This window comes from Epinephelus lanceolatus, chromosome 2 (genome assembly GCF_041903045.1).
Source record: "Epinephelus lanceolatus isolate andai-2023 chromosome 2, ASM4190304v1, whole genome shotgun sequence".
In the NCBI taxonomy this organism is placed as follows: Eukaryota; Metazoa; Chordata; class Actinopteri; order Perciformes; family Serranidae; genus Epinephelus; species Epinephelus lanceolatus.
The window spans coordinates 22,353,024-22,373,785 of NC_135735.1; the positions used below are offsets into that span (position 1 = coordinate 22,353,024).

At 40.3% G+C, this 20,762-nt stretch overlaps 2 protein-coding genes across 4 annotated transcripts; both read right to left on the reverse strand.

Annotated features, from left to right (window-relative positions):
- Window positions 1-8,101: 8,101 nt before the first annotated feature.
- On the reverse strand, window positions 8,102-15,193 carry LOC144467015 (serum amyloid A-5 protein-like). 3 transcript variants are annotated; one of them, XM_078175253.1, is made up of 4 exons: window positions 15,038-15,193; window positions 14,832-14,931; window positions 8,982-9,120; window positions 8,102-8,546 (listed from the first exon to the last, which is right to left on the reverse strand). In XM_078175253.1, the coding sequence occupies exons 2-4, from the start codon at window positions 14,917-14,919 to the stop codon at window positions 8,408-8,410; spliced, it is 366 nt and encodes a 121-aa protein (XP_078031379.1). In that variant the 5' UTR covers window positions 14,920-14,931; window positions 15,038-15,193; the 3' UTR covers window positions 8,102-8,407. The 3 variants fall into 3 exon arrangements, with proteins under 3 accessions (XP_078031379.1, XP_078031381.1, XP_078031376.1); XM_078175255.1 differs by lacking the exons at window positions 14,832-14,931; window positions 15,038-15,193 and adding exons at window positions 9,259-9,358; window positions 9,465-9,531; XM_078175250.1 differs by lacking the exons at window positions 8,102-8,546; window positions 8,982-9,120 and adding exons at window positions 13,672-14,116; window positions 14,552-14,690.
- A 4,049-nt stretch (window positions 15,194-19,242) lies between these two features.
- On the reverse strand, window positions 19,243-20,559 carry LOC144467018 (serum amyloid A-5 protein-like). The gene is made up of 3 exons (XM_078175260.1): window positions 20,403-20,559; window positions 20,123-20,261; window positions 19,243-19,687 (listed from the first exon to the last, which is right to left on the reverse strand). Exons 1-3 carry the CDS (start codon window positions 20,488-20,490, stop codon window positions 19,549-19,551), a joined length of 366 nt encoding a protein of 121 aa, XP_078031386.1. The 5' UTR covers window positions 20,491-20,559; the 3' UTR covers window positions 19,243-19,548.
- Between the last annotated feature and the right edge of the window lie 203 nt (window positions 20,560-20,762).

A 20,762-nucleotide genomic window follows, 5' to 3' on the forward strand; every position in this document is an offset into this window, starting at 1 on the left:
AAGAAGTTCATTCTGAAAACATCCATTTACAAATCAAATGATGAACAGCCTGTGATATCCTCAGAAAAATATGAGCAAATTTAACAGTAAGTTTTTCCACATTCTGTCAGTCGACTACTCACTCTCATTACATGTGAGTTTTTTCATCATTTCCCACTCAGTTGGAAGCTATCAAAGAAGCAAACCATTTACAATCGGAAGTTCAGTGAGGAACACTTTAGACCATATTTAGGCCTACACGAAAATCGTTTCTCATTTTCATTTTGAAAAAAGTTCTGCATTCAGAAGACAATGTTTTGAGAACAATCCCGTGCACACAAAAACGCTGCAGTATACATGCCAGGCCAGTAGTTGGCGGTGTGACTTTGTAATGAAACAACAGCTCCTGCATAAATGTGCTTCCTTCTACAGAGAGGTGACGAAAATGGCAACCACACAAACATTTGTCTGGGAGGATGATGAGGCGGAGTTGCTACAGTCTACACTTTGCTGGAGAAGCGCTGATAAATTCAACAGGGTGGGCGGCACAAACAGAGCTCGGGAGTCTGCTTTTGATGTTGTGATGGTCAACTGTCTCGCGCATGCCTAGTGGCTGGAACCGTAATGCGCATGTGTGGAAAGTCTGCGTTTTCAGAGGAACTGCATTTTGTAAGTTTACATGACAATGGAGACAGTGCTGTTTCCAAAAAAAAAAATTCATTTCCATTTTCAAAACGTTGAGTTTTCAGGCACCCAAAATGCTGCTGTCTTGTAAACGAGCAGCCAAAACGCAGCTAAAGTTTACCGTTTTCGGTTGAAATTGTTGTCCTGTAAACAAGACCTTAGTCAAAGGTTTTTTGCAATTGCAGTATTATATTTGGCAGTGTGGCTCTGTTCTGGGGGCCCTCCGCTTTTCCTCGGGCCTACGCAGAAAGCCTCTTCCACGCGCCTACATGGAAAGCATAAGGCAGAGTGAGCAAACCTCTCCACCCTTCTGCGTGCCTGCGTGGAAAGCCTAAGGCAGAGAGAGCACACCTGTCTGCCCTTCCACGTGCAAATGAGGAAAGCCTGAGGCAGAGAAAGCAAACATCCCTGCCCTTCCATGCACCTACATGGAAAGTCTAAGGCAGGGAGAGCAGCAGCATCGATGCCCACAGAATCGCCGACAGAACAGAGCAGCATCAGTGACAAACAGAAATGACACTGATAAGCCAGACACAGCATGAAAAGGAGGAGCTGGGGTGGAGGCGGGTTGCAAAGCGGCTTGCAGAGGAAGCAGCAACAGTAGGCAGGCCAGAGCAGTTTAGGGCGCCCTGAACGAGATTTGCCAATAATTGCATATAAAGGAATCATGTGATCTATCAGCTGACTCCCTTCCATCAATCAGCTGCTCCATCAGTTGATTGGCTGTTTGAGATCAGCTGATGTAGCTGAGATGTGAGCTGAGCTTGACATCGTGTCCTGCCTGAAATAATGCTTTGCTCAGTCTTTGTCAGTGTAACGTTGTGTTCACACCAACACCATGCTACTTGGGCGAGTTTGAATGCTAGAATATTTTGTGTTGACTTGCTTCATAGGTGCATGAAATCGGTGAATCGATGAATAAACTACCGCCAGTACATCCTCAACGTCATATTTCCCTGGAGGATCTCAATGCTGATTGACTGTAACAGTGATACTCGGTTGCTGAAGTTCAGATTCTTTAACTCTTGTAATTAAGCATATGACACGAAATCCCGCTACTCGCTTCATTTGCGCCGTTTAATTAACGTATTTTGCATCATTTGCACCATGTTCATCGCAACGCCTGGTGGAAATTCGCATCTAATCACATCTTTACATTCACTTTACATGTAATTCACTCGCGAGAACCGTTTTATTCATGCCCAGTGTGAACACAACATCAGGCACTGAACAGGGCTCCACCCATATTGTGTTAAGATAGAAGTCTGGTACTGATACTTTAGTACTGACAGCTGTATTTGGGTTGGGGTGAAAAGCCTCTAAAGGCAGTATTTGACATGAAGTATCTACTCACTGTTTAAACCTGACACCTCTTAGCCTTCACAGGCGTATTAATACGAAGTGTGCAAAGTCATGTAGTGGGCCAGAGTGGACCCTTTGGCGGGCCAATTCTTGCCTCCAGGCCATATGTTTGACACCCCTGCACTTTAACCAAATACAGGGGTGTCAAACTCATTTTAGTTCAGGGGCCACATACAGCACAGTTTGATCTCAAGTGGGCCAGACCAGTAAAACCATTGCATAATAACCTGTATAGCAAAGCCTTCAACTTTTATTGTAAAGAAGGAATGTTTCAGGTAGCTTACATTCTGAAAGCATTCACAAATAATGAACAGTCCATTTTCAAACCAAATGATGAACAGCCTGAGATGAAGGCTGAAGGAGGATAGAAGAATAAATGCAATTTCAACAATGTCTGTTATTCAGCAAACTCACCCTCAGAGTCTGGCTTTGATGCTGATGGTATTTTGTCAGCAATAAAGCAGCTAGCTCTCACCGCTGCAATGCTGATCTCTCGGGTAAAACTCAAATTAGACTCATGTTACCCTGAAACCTGCCAACAATTCATTTATCTTCTCTGTTCTTAGTTGTCCTTGCAAGGTGTTGTATTTTTCCCCAAAATGAGTTTGACAGTGGTGCTGAAAATTAGATTCCTTGAGCACTTAAAGGTGCTCTGAGCACACCAAGCACACTGGCTTCCCATTAACCTTTGTGAAGAAGTAGGAACTGGTTTATTTGGACAAATAGGAATAGCAGTGCATTTAACTGAAGAAGTGGAATAAATGACTTCTCTGCAATTTTTACACTTAGCAAAGTCATTGAGCAGGCTGGATTGGACCCTTTGGCAGGCCAATTCTGGTCCACGGGCCACATGTTTGACACCCCTGACCTAATAGCAATGTCTCTTAGCACAAAAAGTTTTCACAGGGTTTGTTTTATCTGTAAAAACTGTCCACTCTGAGGTTTGTGAATTAACTAAAACAACAGCAACCCTATTTCTGAAGACATTTCACTGTTTTGTTTAATTTTAGTTGCTAATTATGATCACATTCATTATCTCTGTTTCAGCAACATCAGCCGCAATGGATCAGCCTAGGGCTTTATTATGTTATGCATGCTGATATGGAAATTTTGCTTTCATTGTCATATAAATTAAAGCTAACTTAGAAATAAAATCACAAGGGTGCACGGCACCTCAGCCTCAGATGTCAGGTGGAGGACAGCACTGCCACCCTGTGGCCATGTCTTAACATTACAGCTGAATGAAGCACTAAGACAGAGGTCCACGGGCTACACGCAGTCGCAGGTGGGCCGGACCAGTAAAACCATTACATAATATCCGAGAAATAGCAAACACCACCATTTTTTCTGTTACTGGCGTCCATTTTAAAAACACCAATCCATTTACGAAACAGATGAAAAACAGCCTGTGATTTCTTTGGATGATTACACCTAGTTTTACCAATAGGCCTACGTCTCAGTTTTTCCACATTCAGTGAGTCAAATACTCACTGTCATAACATGTGCATTTTCCAAACATTTCCACTCCTGTGTAGTCATGCTGGCATCACCACACCAAATTAAAGTGGAAACTATTAAGGAAGCAGGTTAACTCTTCCCCTGCCTTACAAATCAAAAGTTTTGTCAGTGTCTTAGCAATAGGGTTACACCAGTTACACCACAACTGTAGATATTAGTATAACACAGACTGGTTTGTACTGAAGCTGCTGGTTGACAATATTTTGCACAACGTTCAATATCTTTAAAATATGACCACAATAAGAATGTGCTGCTTTTTCAGTGAACAGTATTCTGGTCAAAGTGGTAAAATCTCTGAGGGAGCATTTTACATGAAGCTACTCACTGTTTAACTTGCTCCTGAAACCTGACACCTGTTAGCATTCACAAGTGCGTCACTATTAGCAGTGTTGGGCTCTTTATTCTAAAAATGTAATTTATTACTCATAGCTTGTTACTCTTTTCAAAGGTAATAATATTACTTTAGCCTACTTATTACTCCCTGCCAACGTTATACTACTTTTCCGGTACACCCCAGGAAATTTGTAATTGCGTATCTCCCCAAAATTCAGATGTGTTCCTCTGTGAATGGCAGGGTAACTGCTGGTAGGCTAAGTGTAGCTAAGACAAGGTAGCTTTTATTTACCTGGGGGTCTTCAGTTACCTGTGACCGGTATTTTCCCAAGACTCTGCCTAAAAGACAGACAGTCACTCGTGGAGCAACATTTCATCCACCACATATCCAGCTACAAGCATTAGCCTACTTCTTTGTAGCTGCAGCTGTCCACAACTAAAATCCAGTTTTGGTTGTTGGGGTGTATTTCCTGGAGCTTCACCTTGCTGTACTGTATAGCCGAGGTGTTTCAGACCGGGGGTTTGAGGACGTGTTTTTTGCAGTGGAAAGAGTTTTAGTCCGACTACCTGCAGCAACAGTGTTTTTGTCATCTTTCCTCCTGACAAAATCAAAGTGATGGGAACGTCCACGGCCACTAAGGTAAGAGTTTCCAACTACCTTGCTGCTTTATGACGTGTGTGCGCAGCAGTCAGTAGTTATGTGATTAGCTGTAACAACTGTTTGGTTTAGGGGTAATTTTGATTAAATTACTGAAATTTCATTAGTAATTAGTTACTGGAAAAAGTAATATTATTACTGTAACATGTTACCAGTAAGGTGTTACTGCCCAACACTGATTATTAACTAGTTGTATAAAGTCATCCAGTGGGCCTGACTGGACCCTTTGGTGGGCCAGTTCTGGCCCCTGGGCCAAATGTCTGACACCCCTGCACAATGAGAACTATCATAAACTAGTCCATACCCATTGGTAGCTTTGTCACCTTCTACCTACGCCAATCCTTAATGCGTATGTGCGGTTTCACATAGATTGACCACGTCAGTAAGTAGAAAAATGTGGGACAGACAGAATGACTGACTGACAGAATGACACACTGACAGTTTCCATGATTATGTACAGCATACATACCATGACTTAGTCATATCAAAAATTAGAAAAAAACAACAACATTCAGCCACAGGGGGAGCCACAGCGATTGGTCGCATTTTAGCCATTTTTAAGCATTTTTCTGTTATTATAGCGCCACCCAGTTGCCAATTAGAGTTAAATTTCTCCAGTCACCTTGAGGCGTCCTGTTCTACATATCTACCAAGTTTAGTAAAAATCGATATGGCGGTTAGGCCTAGATAAGAAATTAGCTCTCTAGCGCCCCCATTTTGTTTGATGGGGTCAATAATGGAGGGGTCCCCTCAGATTATGTGTGGTCATATGCCTACAAAGTTGCGTGGTGATCGGTGAAACCCTTGAGATGTTATACACCTTTATGTGATGAGCCACGTCCTCCGCAATATTCATTGCCTTATAGAAGCTCAGTTTTTGTAAGTTTTTCAACTTTTTCCAAGAGGGAACTTTAGATATTGGTCCCTAGATTATGTTCACCCAGTTTCATGCAGATCAGTCAAACTTCCTAGGAAGAGATCGATTTTAAGTGTTTTTCAAAAAATTCAAAATGGCGGAAAATCTATATAACCAGAAGTTATGGGTTCTTAGACAAATGTGTTCCTCATGAGGAGAGGCATCTCTGTGCAAAGTTTCATGTCTCTACGACATACGGGGCATGAGATATGCCCATTCAAAGTTTGCAATTTCAATCGGTTTGCTATAGCGCCCCCCTTTGGCCAATTGATGTAATATAGCTTCATTCGCATCCTCCCATGACCCTCTACCACTGTGCCAAATTTCACAGTCAGGAGAAAAACGTGGAACAGAGACACAGACACACCCACACCCAGTTTTTGTCATATAGTAAGATGGACAGGGCTGAAACCTGACATATTAAATCCACAAATGCTTGTCGAGAACATGAATAATAATTTGAAAATGTTGGCATTTTGATTGCAGACATGTTAAATAAAACTAAAAACAAATAGAATAGTTGTAAGAAATATTTCTATTTTTCTTTATTTTGACACTTCTTTTCCTCACTTGCCTCACTTCCTTTACCTCACTTCCTTTCCTCCCCTTTCTTTAGCACTGATTGGTTCCTTTCACTCTTTGTTCACTCATTAACCCGGTTGAGTTCACCTGTTCACCCTTATTTAAACCCTGAACACCATTTCACTCATTCTGTCTTTATCACCACATGGGGTGACAGTGCTGGTTAGCAATTAATTTCTCTTTAGTTTGTCCTGTGTATGATTAGTTTAACTGAGCATTATTTATCCTTATTAAGATGGACATTTGTTTAATTTGACTCAAGTTCTAATTTTGCATTTGTTTCTCTCAGATTCAAACTCAGGTGTCTTTGTGTGCTAAAGGAAAGTTTCAGTGACATACTCATCGATGCTCATGATAGTAGACCTCTCCTTCTGAACCTCCTCCTCACCAACAACAGCAGATGATTTCATTCGTATGGTGACAACATACACAACAAAGCAGTTACAGGGTAAAATCGTATGACAAAACATCTATTGTAAATTTGTGTGATGTAAAACTCTGCAAACTGTAGCTTTATTCAATCAGTAATGCCAACAATAGAAATTTCTTTCATTAGTTTTATTGTGATAGACATTGGCTCTCATACTAATATTTGTCTGGAAGTCCTTTTGGCCTGAAATGGTTGGGATCCTTTCTGTCCCGTCCCCACTGGTTTGCCCTCTGATCAGCAGCAGAGTCCTCAGCACCATGACCCATTCTTTCCTATTCACTCTCTGCCATTACTGAAAAGGGAAAACAGACAGTGAATGTCAGCAGATGGCAAAGCAAGTCATTTTGAAACCAAAAGTGCTGTGAAAGGCCCAAGGCCAGAAACCCTTAAGATTAGGGAGACATTGTAGATGCATTGTACAAAATGCCTTTAACCTTCTGCAATCCTTTTTAAAGTATCTAATACTAATAATTATAAATCAACAAAAGTTTATTATTGCTTTTAATTATTCATTTAAATTCATATTCTTGTTTATGTACCATCATGTTAAGTACATGTCTGCAATGTTTGTATATGTCATTTTTCATTAAAGAAAGTAATAATAATAATAAAAAACATTAGAAAATTAATTGATATACCAAGAGCAAAAATGTAAACTTTCATTGACGACTTTTTGCCAGTGTCTCAGCCTGAAAAAACAATAAATCTAACTTGTAAAATGGATTAAAAATGTGATTCTTACTGTTATTTTTGTTGTTTGTTTTATTAAATTGCCAACTCAGCCTTACATCACCCCCACAGCTGTTGTCACTTATGTACCTGATCAGAACAATCCTCAGGACTGTGTTGGTGTAAACTGACTGTGCTTGACTGACATCTTTATCATGACTGTTAATGTACACCTGGATATTTTTCACCTTTATTTACCTATTGGGAGGTTTAATTTGGCAAATTCCCATCATAGCTCCTCACTGAGCTGAAATCTAATCAGTCAGAATAACTGACATCACCTGTGTGGGTGTGTAGGGTCGTGTTACGTTTTTGAGGAATCTCAAGATGTCATAGAAGCAAGTTTTATAAAATGATCTGTGGGAAATATGAAAGCTTCAGAAAAGCATGCATTTTCACCTTGAGTGTTATCTGTGCAGCAGATTATGAGATATCCAGCTCACATTTCTTTGTTCACCCCAGCACAATAGAGGCTGATATAATATGTGGCATCAAAGTGCTGACATATTACATTTTAAAATGCAGTGTGATACCGTTCACTGTGAGGTGTGTGGATTATTCACAGTAACAGCAACCTGTTTGTGAAAAGACATGGACCCTATTCTGTTTATTTTGGAGGTTAATTGTAATCTCATTCATCACCTAAACTGATCAGCTCTGTGCTTTATTACCTCATCCATGCTGAGATGAAAATTTTGCATGTATTGTTATATAAATTAAAGCAAATGTATGAATCACTAAGAAGATAAAGCGCCTCAGCCTCAGATGACAGGTGGAGGACATCACTGCTACACTGTGGCCATGTCTTAACATTACAGCTGAATGAAGCAGTGAGAGCGTGATCACACTTGGGCAGGGCTGAGACCTGACACTTCAAATCCATAAATGAAACTATGAGAACCAGACTTAATCCCTTTGCAAGGCAACTTTATTTCACAGACAGAGAAATGGTTTTCACTTGACACTGAAAAAAGCAACTTATGATCTGGCAATGTTGTCAAGTATGCTAAAATATATAGACGATCATTACTAATTTGAACAACAAAACAAATGCGATAGCAGATGATTTTATTTGCACAGTAAGAACAAACACAACAGAACAGTTACAGGGTAAAATCATGCATAATATTGTGTAAACTATAGCTGTAATGCCTATAACTACAATACTAGGGATTTCTTTCATTCATTTTATTGTTGGCAGTTGACAACTTTCATACTAATATTTTTTAGGAAGTCCTTTTGGCCTGAAATGGTTGGGATCATTTCCGTCCCGTCCCCACCGGTTTGCCCTCTGATCAGCAGCAGAGTCCTCAGCACCACGACCCGATGCTCCCGGCATCAACTCTCTGGCATCACTGAAAAGGGAAAACAGGCAGTGAATGTCAGCAAACGACAAAACAAGTACTTTTAAAACTTAAAGTGCTGTAAAAGGCCCAAGGCCAGAAACCCTTAAGATTAGGGAGGCATGATAAATAAAATAAATAATTATTAAATTTGGTATATAAAACGGTTTCACTTAAAGCCAGACTGTGGTTTTCTGAACCAGCGAGGTCTCAACAGATGATATTGTCTTAGGCAAGAACACAGATCGTATGTATCTATATTTTACTTAGGAGGTTTTGAGATTGAGTCTCATAAAGGCAGACAGGCACATCTGGCTGTCATTTTCACAGAAATAACAACATATGTAATGCCTTTAAATTATGTGAGGTAGTGGTAGCATATGAATAGAAATTACTAAAGGGTTGAAAAATTGTCCCTGAGATCGGCTACTGCACAATGGTACTCACCTGATAACCTTAGCGGCCCATCTGCCCCCTGCTCCTCTCCGAGCAGCATCGTAGTTTCCTCTGGCATGGAAGTATTTATCTGAGTTTTTAAAGTTGGCCTCCCTCATATCCCTGTATGCTCGCCACATATCATGAGCTCCTGATGATGTCAACATAGACGACAAGAGTTGGTAAAATGAGTGAGATTATTCAGGAAGAAAAACATGCTATTGTCATGTGAAACACCTAATCCTGGATGTATAACTTGTGGAGACGTTAATAAGGTCATGTTTCTCACCTTGAGCAGCTTCACGAGGAAAGTTGTACCACTGAGCATTGGTTTCCACAATGAGAATCAGAGCAATTCCTGCGAGAAGCAACTTCATGGTCGCAGATGTCTGAAAGGAAAAACAAACCAACAAAAGTTACATGAAATTCATGCAAAAACCCTCCAAAAACTAGGCTACACATATAAATGTATATTTGTCAGGTCTTTTAACTCACTTTGCCGTTTCTGCAGAGTTTAGAGTAAGTGTTGGTAGATTGTAGAGTATCTTATGAGTGAGCACTCTACTGATCTGACTCTACTTATATTCTGCTCTGACACAAACTGGCACAGGATGATACAGTGGAAATTCCTGTTCATTTGTGTGGCAGTTAGTGGTCAGAAATGTCTGGCAAAAACACTGAGGATATTCCTGAGTTGTGCAGCAGCAGGTTTGAAAAAAGGGGCAAAGACAACAACAAGTTTTTTGTTAAAAGTGAAAGTGAAAGAAGTGGATGAGATTTTTTGGCATCATGTAATGAAATTAAAAATGAGTCATGCCACATAAGCTCCTTTTTATATTCGCCTTAAACTTTGCTTATTCTATATATATTTTATTTTAATGATGATCTGAAGTGCTGCCAAAGGGAAATGACTTTAAACTTTAAACACTTTAAACATTGGATATACATACATACATACATACATACATACATCAAACACGTTTAGACATATACAGTACTTTCTTTGAAAACATCACACACAAGTGCTATGATAGTTAAGGTTTCATGAGCAGCAAAAGAGTATTGGGGTGAAGGTGGTGCATCCTAGATGCATTGTACAAAATGCCTTTAACCTTCTGCAATCCTTTTTAAAGTATCTTACACCAACCTGTTTATGCTGCAGCAGTGGCGTGCACAGACTTTTTGAAGTGCAGGGGTGAAAAGAAAAAAAAGGGCACATACAGTGCGTTCTCGCCACTGAAAAGGGCACTAAGTTCCGCGTGTTTTCGAGGACACTTTAGACATGTTTATATGTTATACAAATGGCACATTGTATAGCCTTAAAACAGACTAAATAGACAGACTACTCAAGTTAGTTTGTAGTTAGGATCAGCATCCACAAGAACTGTGTAGATTCAACATTGGACTGTGAAGAACACACAGAGACATGGATGTATGAAGGAAATAAATCCCTGGGGGGGTGTGGGGGTCCTCCCCCAGAACATTTTCAATTAAGTAGATGCCATTTCCTGTATTCTAGTGCATTTTAACACCATATTAGCACCAGATAATCCAAACTGGTTCTGTCATGTTTTAACCAGCCAAGAGGGCAGTTTAGTGTGTTTTGCCAACCAGGAGGGCACTTTAGCGTGAGTTTTTCAACAATTGGGCCACGAGGGGGCACACCACTGTGCTGCAGAATTTACCCAGCCACTGAGGTTAGTTATACTGTTACTCTTTTGTTATGTAATAATGAAAAGCGTTATCCTGTAGAAATCTCTGTGCTATTTCACAACTTTCCCCAAAATACAAAACAACAAAAAAGTGACAACAATGAACAATAATAATAATAATAATAATAATAATAATAATAATTTGGAGGAAGAATCAGTACTGCAGTGATTTAGTACAAAAATACCATCATTCTAAGTACATGTCTGCAATGTTTGTATTTTTCTTTTTTTTCATTTGAGAAATAATACATTTTTCTTTTTCTTTTTTTAATTATTAGAAAATTAAATTATAAACTAAGTTCAAAAATATGAACTGTCATGGAAAACCTCTTGCCAGTGTCTCAGCCTGAAAAAGTCTTAAAAAAAGTCTAACTTGTTGTTTTTGTTGTTTGTTTATTAAATCCCCAACTCAGCCTTCATCACCCTCACAGTTGTCACTTATTTACCTGATCAGAACAATCCTCAGGACTGTGTTGGTGTAAACCGACTGACATCTTCATCATGACTGTTAATGTACACCTGTTAAGTAGGGACATTTTTCACCTTTTATTTACCTATTGGGAGGTTTAATTTGGCAAATTCCCATCATATCAACGTTTTTGAGGAATCTCAAGATGTCATAGAAGCAAGTTTTGTAGAATTATCTGTGGGAAATTTGAAAGCGTCAGAAAAGCATGCATTTTCACCTTGAGTGTTATCTGTGCAGCAGATTATGAGATATCCAGCTCACATTTCTTTGTTCACCCCAGCACAATAGAGGCTGATATAATATGTGGCATCAAAGTGCTGACATATTACATTTTAAAATGCAGTGTGATACCGTTCAGGGTTCAACGCTAAGGTTTTTTTTCACTTGCCCGGTCGGGCAAGTTGGTCAGAGATCTACTTGCCCGAAGTCAGTTTTTACTTGCCCTATAAAAATTGTTTAATGTAAGCGGCTATCAAATAACAAAGACTGCAGTTATTTTTATGTCATATAATCTTTATTCACACTGTATTCATTCATTCATCTTCTAACCGCTTCATCCTCTTGAGGGTCGCGGGGGGGCTGGAGCCTATCCCAGCTGACATCGGGCGAGAGGCAGGGTACACCCTGGACAGGTCGCCAGACTGTCGCAGGAGACAAACAACCATTCACGCTCACAATTACGGACAATTTAGAGTTATCAATTAACCTAGTCCCCAATCTGCATGTCTTTGGACTGTGGAGCCGGAGTGCCCGGAGAGAACCCACGCTGACACGGGGAGAACATGCAAACTCCACACAGAAGGCATCGAGGGAAGGCAGAAGGCATCACACCCGGGATCGAACCGGCAACCCTCTTGCTGTGAGGCGACAGTGCTAACCACCACACCACAGTGCCGCCCTCACACTGTATTTATTAATTAAACCAACACATGTCATGTATTGTAGCTTAATTCCTACACAAAAAGGGCTTAAAGTGAAAAATTTGTCAATCGTTCTCCGTCTATAATTTTGCGCCCTACTTGAGCCATGCCCACCTCTATTTATTTTTCACCCCTCTCTCCAGTTCTGCTGTATTAACACCGGGTTTAATATATTTTGCTTCCATCTCTCTGCCCTGCTCTACTCTACTTCAACGCTACTTAGCTCTCTCTCTACTCTACCAGTAGACTACCACATCCAGATGTTGCACAAAACGCACACAGCAGTGTTTCCCCTAGGATGGAGTTGTAGCAGCGGAGGTGAAGCACACGCATGAAAAATAATTTTCACATGCGTGAAACTTTTTTGTATGCTTGCTAAGCACAGCCTGCTGGGATGTTTCTGTGTATCTACTGGCACCAGAAGGGCTCTTTAGGACTAAGTACATACAGTACATGTGTGCACAGTAATGAGCAGGTGAAATGTCTGTCTAGCTTACATATGAGGTGTCTCAAGATTTAGGATCATACAATTTTATTGAATATAATAAAGGAAAAAGTCACTTGACATGCTGCTGTTTTGTGCTATGACCTATTTAAGTGTTGGAAGTTGTTATTTACGTGACAACACCTGAACGCAACACAAGCTCAGCATGAGTGCCGTGCTGCGCTGCTGTGCGAGCAGCGTGTTTGTCTGTGCCTAACAGCAGTCTGTTGATGTTTATTTACACACTGTCCATTTCAAAAGCTTTGTCAGCTGACAAACTGCACCGGGCTCGGGGTCAGGTTTGGTCTGGAAAATGCGGCCCGAGCTGCTCTAGCGTGCTCACCTGTGTGTGTGGCGGAACTCCGCCGTGCGCGATACAGAGAGCAGAGGAGAATTGTTAACGCGTGAACATGTAGAGACAGAAATGACACGATGGCATAACACCATAAATAGTATATTGTTATGTTATTATATGAAGCGTCCGTCGCACAAAATAATATCAATGGGGGCTGTTGGCAGGACATTGTTACACAGCTGTGCCTGTGACTTCAGGCAGAGAGACCGCTGCATCAGAGCCGAAGGAGCACATTTTAAAATACATTTATTTTATCAATTAGTTATTAACTTTTACTATTTTTTAGCAACTTGCCCGATCGGGCAAGTGAGTTGTTAGTTTACATGCCCGACTGTGAGTTTTACTTGTCCCGGGCAATCGGGCAATCCTTATTGTTGAGCCCTGCCGTTCACTGTGAGGTGTGTGGATTATTCACAGTAACAGCAACCTGTTTGTGAAAAGACATGGACCCTATTCTGTTTATTTTGGAGGTTAATTGTAATCTCATTCATCACCTAAACTGATCAGCTCTGTGCTTTATTACCTCATCCATGCTGAGATGAAAATTTTGCACGTATTGTTATATAAATTAAAGCAAATGTATGAATCACTAAGAAGATAAAGCGCCTCAGCCTCAGATGACAGGTGGAGGACATCACTGCTACACTGTGGCCATGTCTTAACATTACAGCTGAATGAAGCAGTGAGAGCGTGATCACACTTGAGCAGGGCTGAGACCTGACACTTCAAATCCATAAATGAAACTATGAGAACCAGACTTAATCCCTTTGCAAGGCAACTTTATTTCACAGACAGAGAAATGGTTTTCACTTGACACTGAAAAAAGCAACTTATGATCTGGCAATGTTGTCAAGTATGCTAAAATATATAGACGATCATTACTAATTTGAACAACAAAACAAATGCGATAGCAGATGATTTTATTTGCACAGTAAGAACAAACACAACAGAACAGTTACAGGGTAAAATCATGCATAATATTGTGTAAACTATAGCTGTAATGCCTATAACTACAATACTAGGGATTTCTTTCATTCATTTTATTGTTGGCAGTTGACAACTTTCATACTAATATTTTTTAGGAAGTCCTTTTGGCCTGAAATGGTTGGGATCATTTCCTTCCCGTCCCCACCGGTTTGCCCTCTGATCAGCAGCAGAGTCCTCAGCACCACGACCCGATGCTCCCGGCATCAACTCTCTGGCATCACTGAAAAGGGAAAACAGGCAGTGAATGTCAGCAAACGACAAAACAAGTACTTTTAAAACTTAAAGTGCTGTAAAAGGCCCAAGGCCAGAAACCCTTAAGATTAGAGAGGCATGATAAATAAAATAAATAATTATTAAATTTGGTATATAAAACGGTTTCACTTAAAGCCAGACTGTGGTTTTCTGAACCAGCGAGGTCTCAACAGATGATATTGTCTTAGGCAAGAACACAGATCGTATGTATCTATATTTTACTTAGGAGATTTTGAGATTGAGTCTCATAAAGGCAGACAGGCACATCTGGCTGTCATTTTCACAGAAATAACAACATATGTAATGCCTTTAAATTATGTGAGGTAGTGGTAGCATATGAATAGAAATTACTAAAGGGTTGAAAAATTGTCCCTGAGATCGGCTACTGCACAATGGTACTCACCTGATAACCTTAGCGGCCCATCTGCCCCCTGCTCCTCTCCGAGCAGCATCGTAGTTTCCTCTGGCATGGAAGTATTTATCTGAGTTTTTCCAGTTGGCCTCCCTCATATCCCTGTATGCTCGCCACATATCACCAGCTCCTGATGATGTCAACATAGACAACAAGAGTTGGTAAAATGAGTGAGATTATTCAGGAAGAAAAACATGCTATTGTCATGTGAAACACCTAATTCTGGATGTATAACTTAACGTTATGACGTTAATAAGGTCATGTTTCTCACCTTGAGCGGCTTCACGAGGAAAGTTGTACCACTGAGCATTGGTTTCCACAATGAGAATCAGAGCAATTCCTGCGAGAAGCAACTTCATGGTCGCAGATGTCTGAAAGGAAAAACAAACCAACAAAAGTTACATGAAATTCATGCAAAAACCTCCCAAAAACTAGGCTACACATATAAATGTATATTTGTCAGGTCTTTTAACTCACTTTGCAGTTTCTGCAGAGTTTAGAGTAAGTGTTGGTAGATTGTAGAGTATCTTATGAGTGAGCACTCTACTGATCTGACTCTACTTATATTCTGCTCTGACACAAACTGGCACAGGATGATACAGTGGAAATTCCTGTTCATTTGTGTGGCAGTTAGTGGTCAGAAATGTCTGGCAAAAACACTGAGGATATTCCTGAGTTGTGCAGCAGCAGGTTTGAAAAAAGGGGCAAAGACAACAACAAGTTTTTTGTTAAAAGTGAAAGTGAAAGAAGTGGATGAGATTTTTTGGCATCATGTAATGAAATTAAAAATGAGTCATGCCACATAAGCTCCTTTTTATATTCGCCTTAAACTTTGCTTATTCTATATATATTTTATTTTAATGATGATCTGAAGTGCTGCCAAAGAGAAATGACTTTAAACTTTAAACACTTTAAACATTGGATATACATACATACATACATACATACATACATACATACATCAAACACGTTTAGACATATACTTTCTTTGAAAACATCACACACAAGTGCTATGATAGTTAAGGTTTCATGAGCAGCAAAAGAGTATTGGGGTGAAAGTGGTGCATCCTAGATGCATTGTACAAAATGCCTTTAACCTTCTGCAATCCTTTTTAAAGTATCTTACACCAACCTGTTTATGCTGCAGCAGTGGCGTGCACAGACTTTTTGAAGTGCAGGGGTGAAAAGAAAAAAAAGGGCACATACAGTGCGTTCTCGCCACTGAAAAGGGCACTAAGTTCCGCGTGTTTTCGAGGACACTTTAGACATGTTTATATGTTATACAAATGGCACATTGTATAGCCTTAAAACAGACTAAATAGACAGACTACTCAAGTTAGTTTGTAGTTAGGATCAGCATCCACAAGAACTGTGTAGATTCAACATTGGACTGTGAAGAACACACAGAGACATGGATGTATGAAGGAAATAAATCCCTGGGGGGGTGTGGGGGTCCTCCCCCAGAACATTTTCAATTAAGTAGATGCCATTTCCTGTATTCTAGTGCATTTTAACACCATATTAGCACCAGATAATCCAAACTGGTTCTGTCATGTTTTAACCAGCCAAGAGGGCAGTTTAGTGTGTTTTGCCAACCAGGAGGGCACTTTAGCGTGAGTTTTTCAACAATTGGGCCACGAGGGGGCACACCACTGTGCTGCAGAATTTACCCAGCCACTGAGGTTAGTTATACTGTTACTCTTTTGTTATGTAATAATGAAAAGCGTTATCCTGTAGAAATCTCTGTGCTATTTCACAACTTTCCCCAAAATACAAAACAACAAAAAAGTGACAACAATGAACAATAATAATAATAATAATAATAATAATAATTTGGGGGAAGAATCAGTACTGCAGTGATTTAGTACAAAAATACCATCATTCTAAGTACATGTCTGCAATGTTTGTATTTTTCTTTTTTTTCATTTGAGAAATAATACATTTTTCTTTTTCTTTTTTTAATTATTAGAAAATTAAATTATAAACTAAGTTCAAAAATATGAACTGTCATGGAAAACCTCTTGCCAGTGTCTCAGCCTGAAAAAGTCTTAAAAAAAGTCTAACTTGTTGTTTTTGTTGTTTGTTTATTAAATCCCCAACTCAGCCTTCATCACCCTCACAGTTGTCACTTATTTACCTGATCAGAACAATCCTCAGGACTGTGTTGGTGTAAACCGACTGACATCTTCATCATGACTGTTAATGTACACCTGTTAAGTAGGGACATTTTTCACCTTTTATTTACCTATTGGGAGGTTTAATTTGGCAAATTCCCATCATATCAACGTTTTTGAGGAATCTCAAGATGTCATAGAAGCAAGTTTTGTAGAATTATCTGTGGGAAATTTGAAAGCGTCAGAAAAGCATGCATTTTCACCTTGAGTGTTATCTGTGCAGCAGATTATGAGATATCCAGCTCACATTTCTTTGTTCACCCTAGCACAATAGAGGCTGATATAATATGTGGCATCAAAGTGCTGACATATTACATTTTAAAATGCAGTGTGATACCGTTCAGGGTTCAACGCTAAGGTTTTTTTTTCACTTGCCCGGTCGGGCAAGTTGGTCAGAGATCTACTTGCCCGAAGTCAGTTTTTACTTCCCCTATAAAAACTGTTTAATGTAAGCGGCTATCAAATAACAAAGACTGCAGTTATTTTTATGTCATATAATCTTTATTCACACTGTATTCATTCATTCATCTTCTAACCGCTTCATCCTCTTGAGGGTCGCGGGGGGGCTGGAGCCTATCCCAGCTGACATCGGGCGAGAGGCAGGGTACACCCTGGACAGGTCGCCAGACTGTCGCAGGAGACAAACAACCATTCACGCTCACAATTACGGACAATTTAGAGTTATCAATTAACCTAGTCCCCAATCTGCATGTCTTTGGACTGTGGAGCCGGAGTGCCCGGAGAGAACCCACGCTGACACGGGGAGAACATGCAAACTCCACACAGAAGGCATCGAGGGAAGGCAGAAGGCATCACACCCGGGATCGAACCGGCAACCCTCTTGCTGTGAGGCGACAGTGCTAACCACCACACCACAGTGCCGCCCTCACACTGTATTTATTAATTAAACCAACACATGTCATGTATTGTAGCTTAATTCCTACACAAAAAGGGCTTAAAGTGAAAAATTTGTCAATCGTTCTCCGTCTATAATTTTGCGCCCTACTTGAGCCATGCCCACCTCTATTTATTTTTCACCCCTCTCTCCAGTTCTGCTGTATTAACACCGGGTTTAATATATTTTGCTTCCATCTCTCTGCCCTGCTCTACTCTACTTCAACGCTACTTAGCTCTCTCTCTACTCTACCAGTAGACTACCACATCCAGATGTTGCACAAAACGCACACAGCAGTGTTTCCCCTAGGATGGAGTTGTAGCAGCGGAGGTGAAGCACACGCATGAAAAATAATTTTCACATGCGTGAAACTTTTTTGTATGCTTGCTAAGCACAGCCTGCTGGGATGTTTCTGTGTATCTACTGGCACCAGAAGGGCTCTTTAGGACTAAGTACATACAGTACATGTGTGCACAGTAATGAGCAGGTGAAATGTCTGTCTAGCTTACATATGAGGTGTCTCAAGATTTAGGATCATACAATTTTATTGAATATAATAAAGGAAAAAGTCACATGACATGCTGCTGTTTTGTGCTATGACCTATTTAAGTGTTGGAAGTTGTTATTTACGTGACAACACCTGAACGCAACACAAGCTCAGCATGAGTGCCGTGCTGCGCCGCTGTGCGAGCAGCGTGTTTGTCTGTGCCTAACAGCAGTCTGTTGATGTTTATTTACACACTGTCCATTTCAAAAGCTTTGTCAGCTGACAAACTGCACCGGGCTCGGGGTCAGGTTTGGTCTGGAAAATGCGGCCCGAGCTGCTCTAGCGTGCTCACCTGTGTGTGTGGCGGAACTCCGCCGTGCGCGATACAGAGAGCAGAGGAGAATTGTTAACGCGTGACCATGTAGAGACAGAAATGACACGATGGCATAACACCATAAATAGTATATTGTTATGTTATTATATGAAGCGTCCGTCGCGCAAAATAATATCAATGGGGGCTGTTGGCAGGACATTGTTACACAGCTGTGCCTGTGACTTCAGGCAGAGAGACCGCTGCATCAGAGCCGAAGGAGCACATTTTAAAATACATTTATTTTATCAATTAGTTATTAACTTTTACTATTTTTTAGCAACTTGCCCGATCGGGCAAGTGAGTTGTTAGTTTACATGCCCGACTGTGAGTTTTACTTGTCCCGGGCAATCGGGCAATCCTTATTGTTGAGCCCTGCCGTTCACTGTGAGGTGTGTGGATTATTCACAGTAACAGCAACCTGTTTGTGAAAAGACATGGACCCTATTCTGTTTATTTTGGAGGTTAATTGTAATCTCATTCATCACCTAAACTGATCAGCTCTGTGCTTTATTACCTCATCCATGCTGAGATGAAAATTTTGCACGTATTGTTATATAAATTAAAGCAAATGTATGAATCACTAAGAAGATAAAGCGCCTCAGCCTCAGATGACAGGTGGAGGACATCACTGCTACACTGTGGCCATGTCTTAACATTACAGCTGAATGAAGCAGTGAGAGCGTGATCACACTTGAGCAGGGCTGAGACCTGACACTTCAAATCCATAAATGAAACTATGAGAACCAGACTTAATCCCTTTGCAAGGCAACTTTATTTCACAGACAGAGAAATGGTTTTCACTTGACACTGAAAAAAGCAACTTATGATCTGGCAATGTTGTCAAGTATGCTAAAATATATAGACGATCATTACTAATTTGAACAACAAAACAAATGCGATAGCAGATGATTTTATTTGCACAGTAAGAACAAACACAACAGAACAGTTACAGGGTAAAATCATGCATAATATTGTGTAAACTATAGCTGTAATGCCTATAACTACAATACTAGGGATTTCTTTCATTCATTTTATTGTTGGCAGTTGACAACTTTCATACTAATATTTTTTAGGAAGTCCTTTTGGCCTGAAATGGTTGGGATCATTTCCATCCCGTCCCCACCGGTTTGCCCTCTGATCAGCAGCAGAGTCCTCAGCACCACGACCCGATGCTCCCGGCATCAACTCTCTGGCATCACTGAAAAGGGAAAACAGGCAGTGAATGTCAGCAAACGACAAAACAAGTACTTTTAAAACTTAAAGTGCTGTAAAAGGCCCAAGGCCAGAAACCCTTAAGATTAGAGAGGCATGATAAATAAAATAAATAATTATTAAATTTGGTATATAAAACGGTTTCACTTAAAGCCAGACTGTGGTTTTCTGAACCAGCGAGGTCTCAACAGATGATATTGTCTTAGGCAAGAACACAGATCGTATGTATCTATATTTTACTTAGGAGATTTTGAGATTGAGTCTCATAAAGGCAGACAGGCACATCTGGCTGTCATTTTCACAGAAATAACAACATATGTAATGCCTTTAAATTATGTGAGGTAGTGGTAGCATATGAATAGAAATTACTAAAGGGTTGAAAAATTGTCCCTGAGATCGGCTACTGCACAATGGTACTCACCTGATAACCTTAGCGGCCCATCTGCCCCCTGCTCCTCTCCGAGCAGCATCGTAGTTTCCTCTGGCATGGAAGTATTTATCTGAGTTTTTCCAGTTGGCCTCCCTCATATCCCTGTATGCTCGCCACATATCATGAGCTCCTGATGATGTCAACATAGACAACAAGAGTTGGTAAAATGAGTGAGATTATTCAGGAAGAAAAACATGCTATTGTCATGTGAAACACCTAATTCTGGATGTATAACTTAACGTTATGACGTTAATAAGGTCATGTTTCTCACCTTGAGCGGCTTCACGAGGAAAGTTGTACCACTGAGCATTGGTTTCCACAATGAGAATCAGAGCAATTCCTGCGAGAAGCAACTTCATGGTCGCAGATGTCTGAAAGGAAAAACAAACCAACAAAAGTTACATGAAATTCATGCAAAAACCTCCCAAAAACTAGGCTACACATATAAATGTATATTTGTCAGGTCTTTTAACTCACTTTGCCGTTTCTGCAGAGTTTAGAGTAAGTGTTGGTAGATTGTAGAGTATCTTATGAGTGAGGACTCTACTGATCTGACTCTACTTATATTCTGCTCTGACACAAACTGGCACAGGATGATACAGTGGAAATTCCTGTTCATTTGAGTGGCAGT

Coding starts and splice junctions, on each gene's coding strand:
- LOC144467018 (XM_078175260.1), bottom strand. CDS start 20,490: ATGAAGTTGCTTCTCGCAGGAATTGCTCTGATTCTCATTGTGGAAACC. Junction 20,262..20,402: donor TCCTCGTGAAGCCGCTCAAG/GTGAGAAACATG, acceptor TGACATCATCAG/GAGCTCATGATATGTGGCGA. Junction 19,688..20,122: donor TGGGCCGCTAAGGTTATCAG/GTGAGTACCATT, acceptor TTCCCTTTTCAG/TGATGCCAGAGAGTTGATGC.
- LOC144467015 (XM_078175253.1), bottom strand. CDS start 14,919: ATGAAGTTGCTTCTCGCAGGAATTGCTCTGATTCTCATTGTGGAAACC. Junction 9,121..14,831: donor TCCTCGTGAAGCCGCTCAAG/GTGAGAAACATG, acceptor TGACATCATCAG/GAGCTCATGATATGTGGCGA. Junction 8,547..8,981: donor TGGGCCGCTAAGGTTATCAG/GTGAGTACCATT, acceptor TTCCCTTTTCAG/TGATGCCAGAGAGTTGATGC.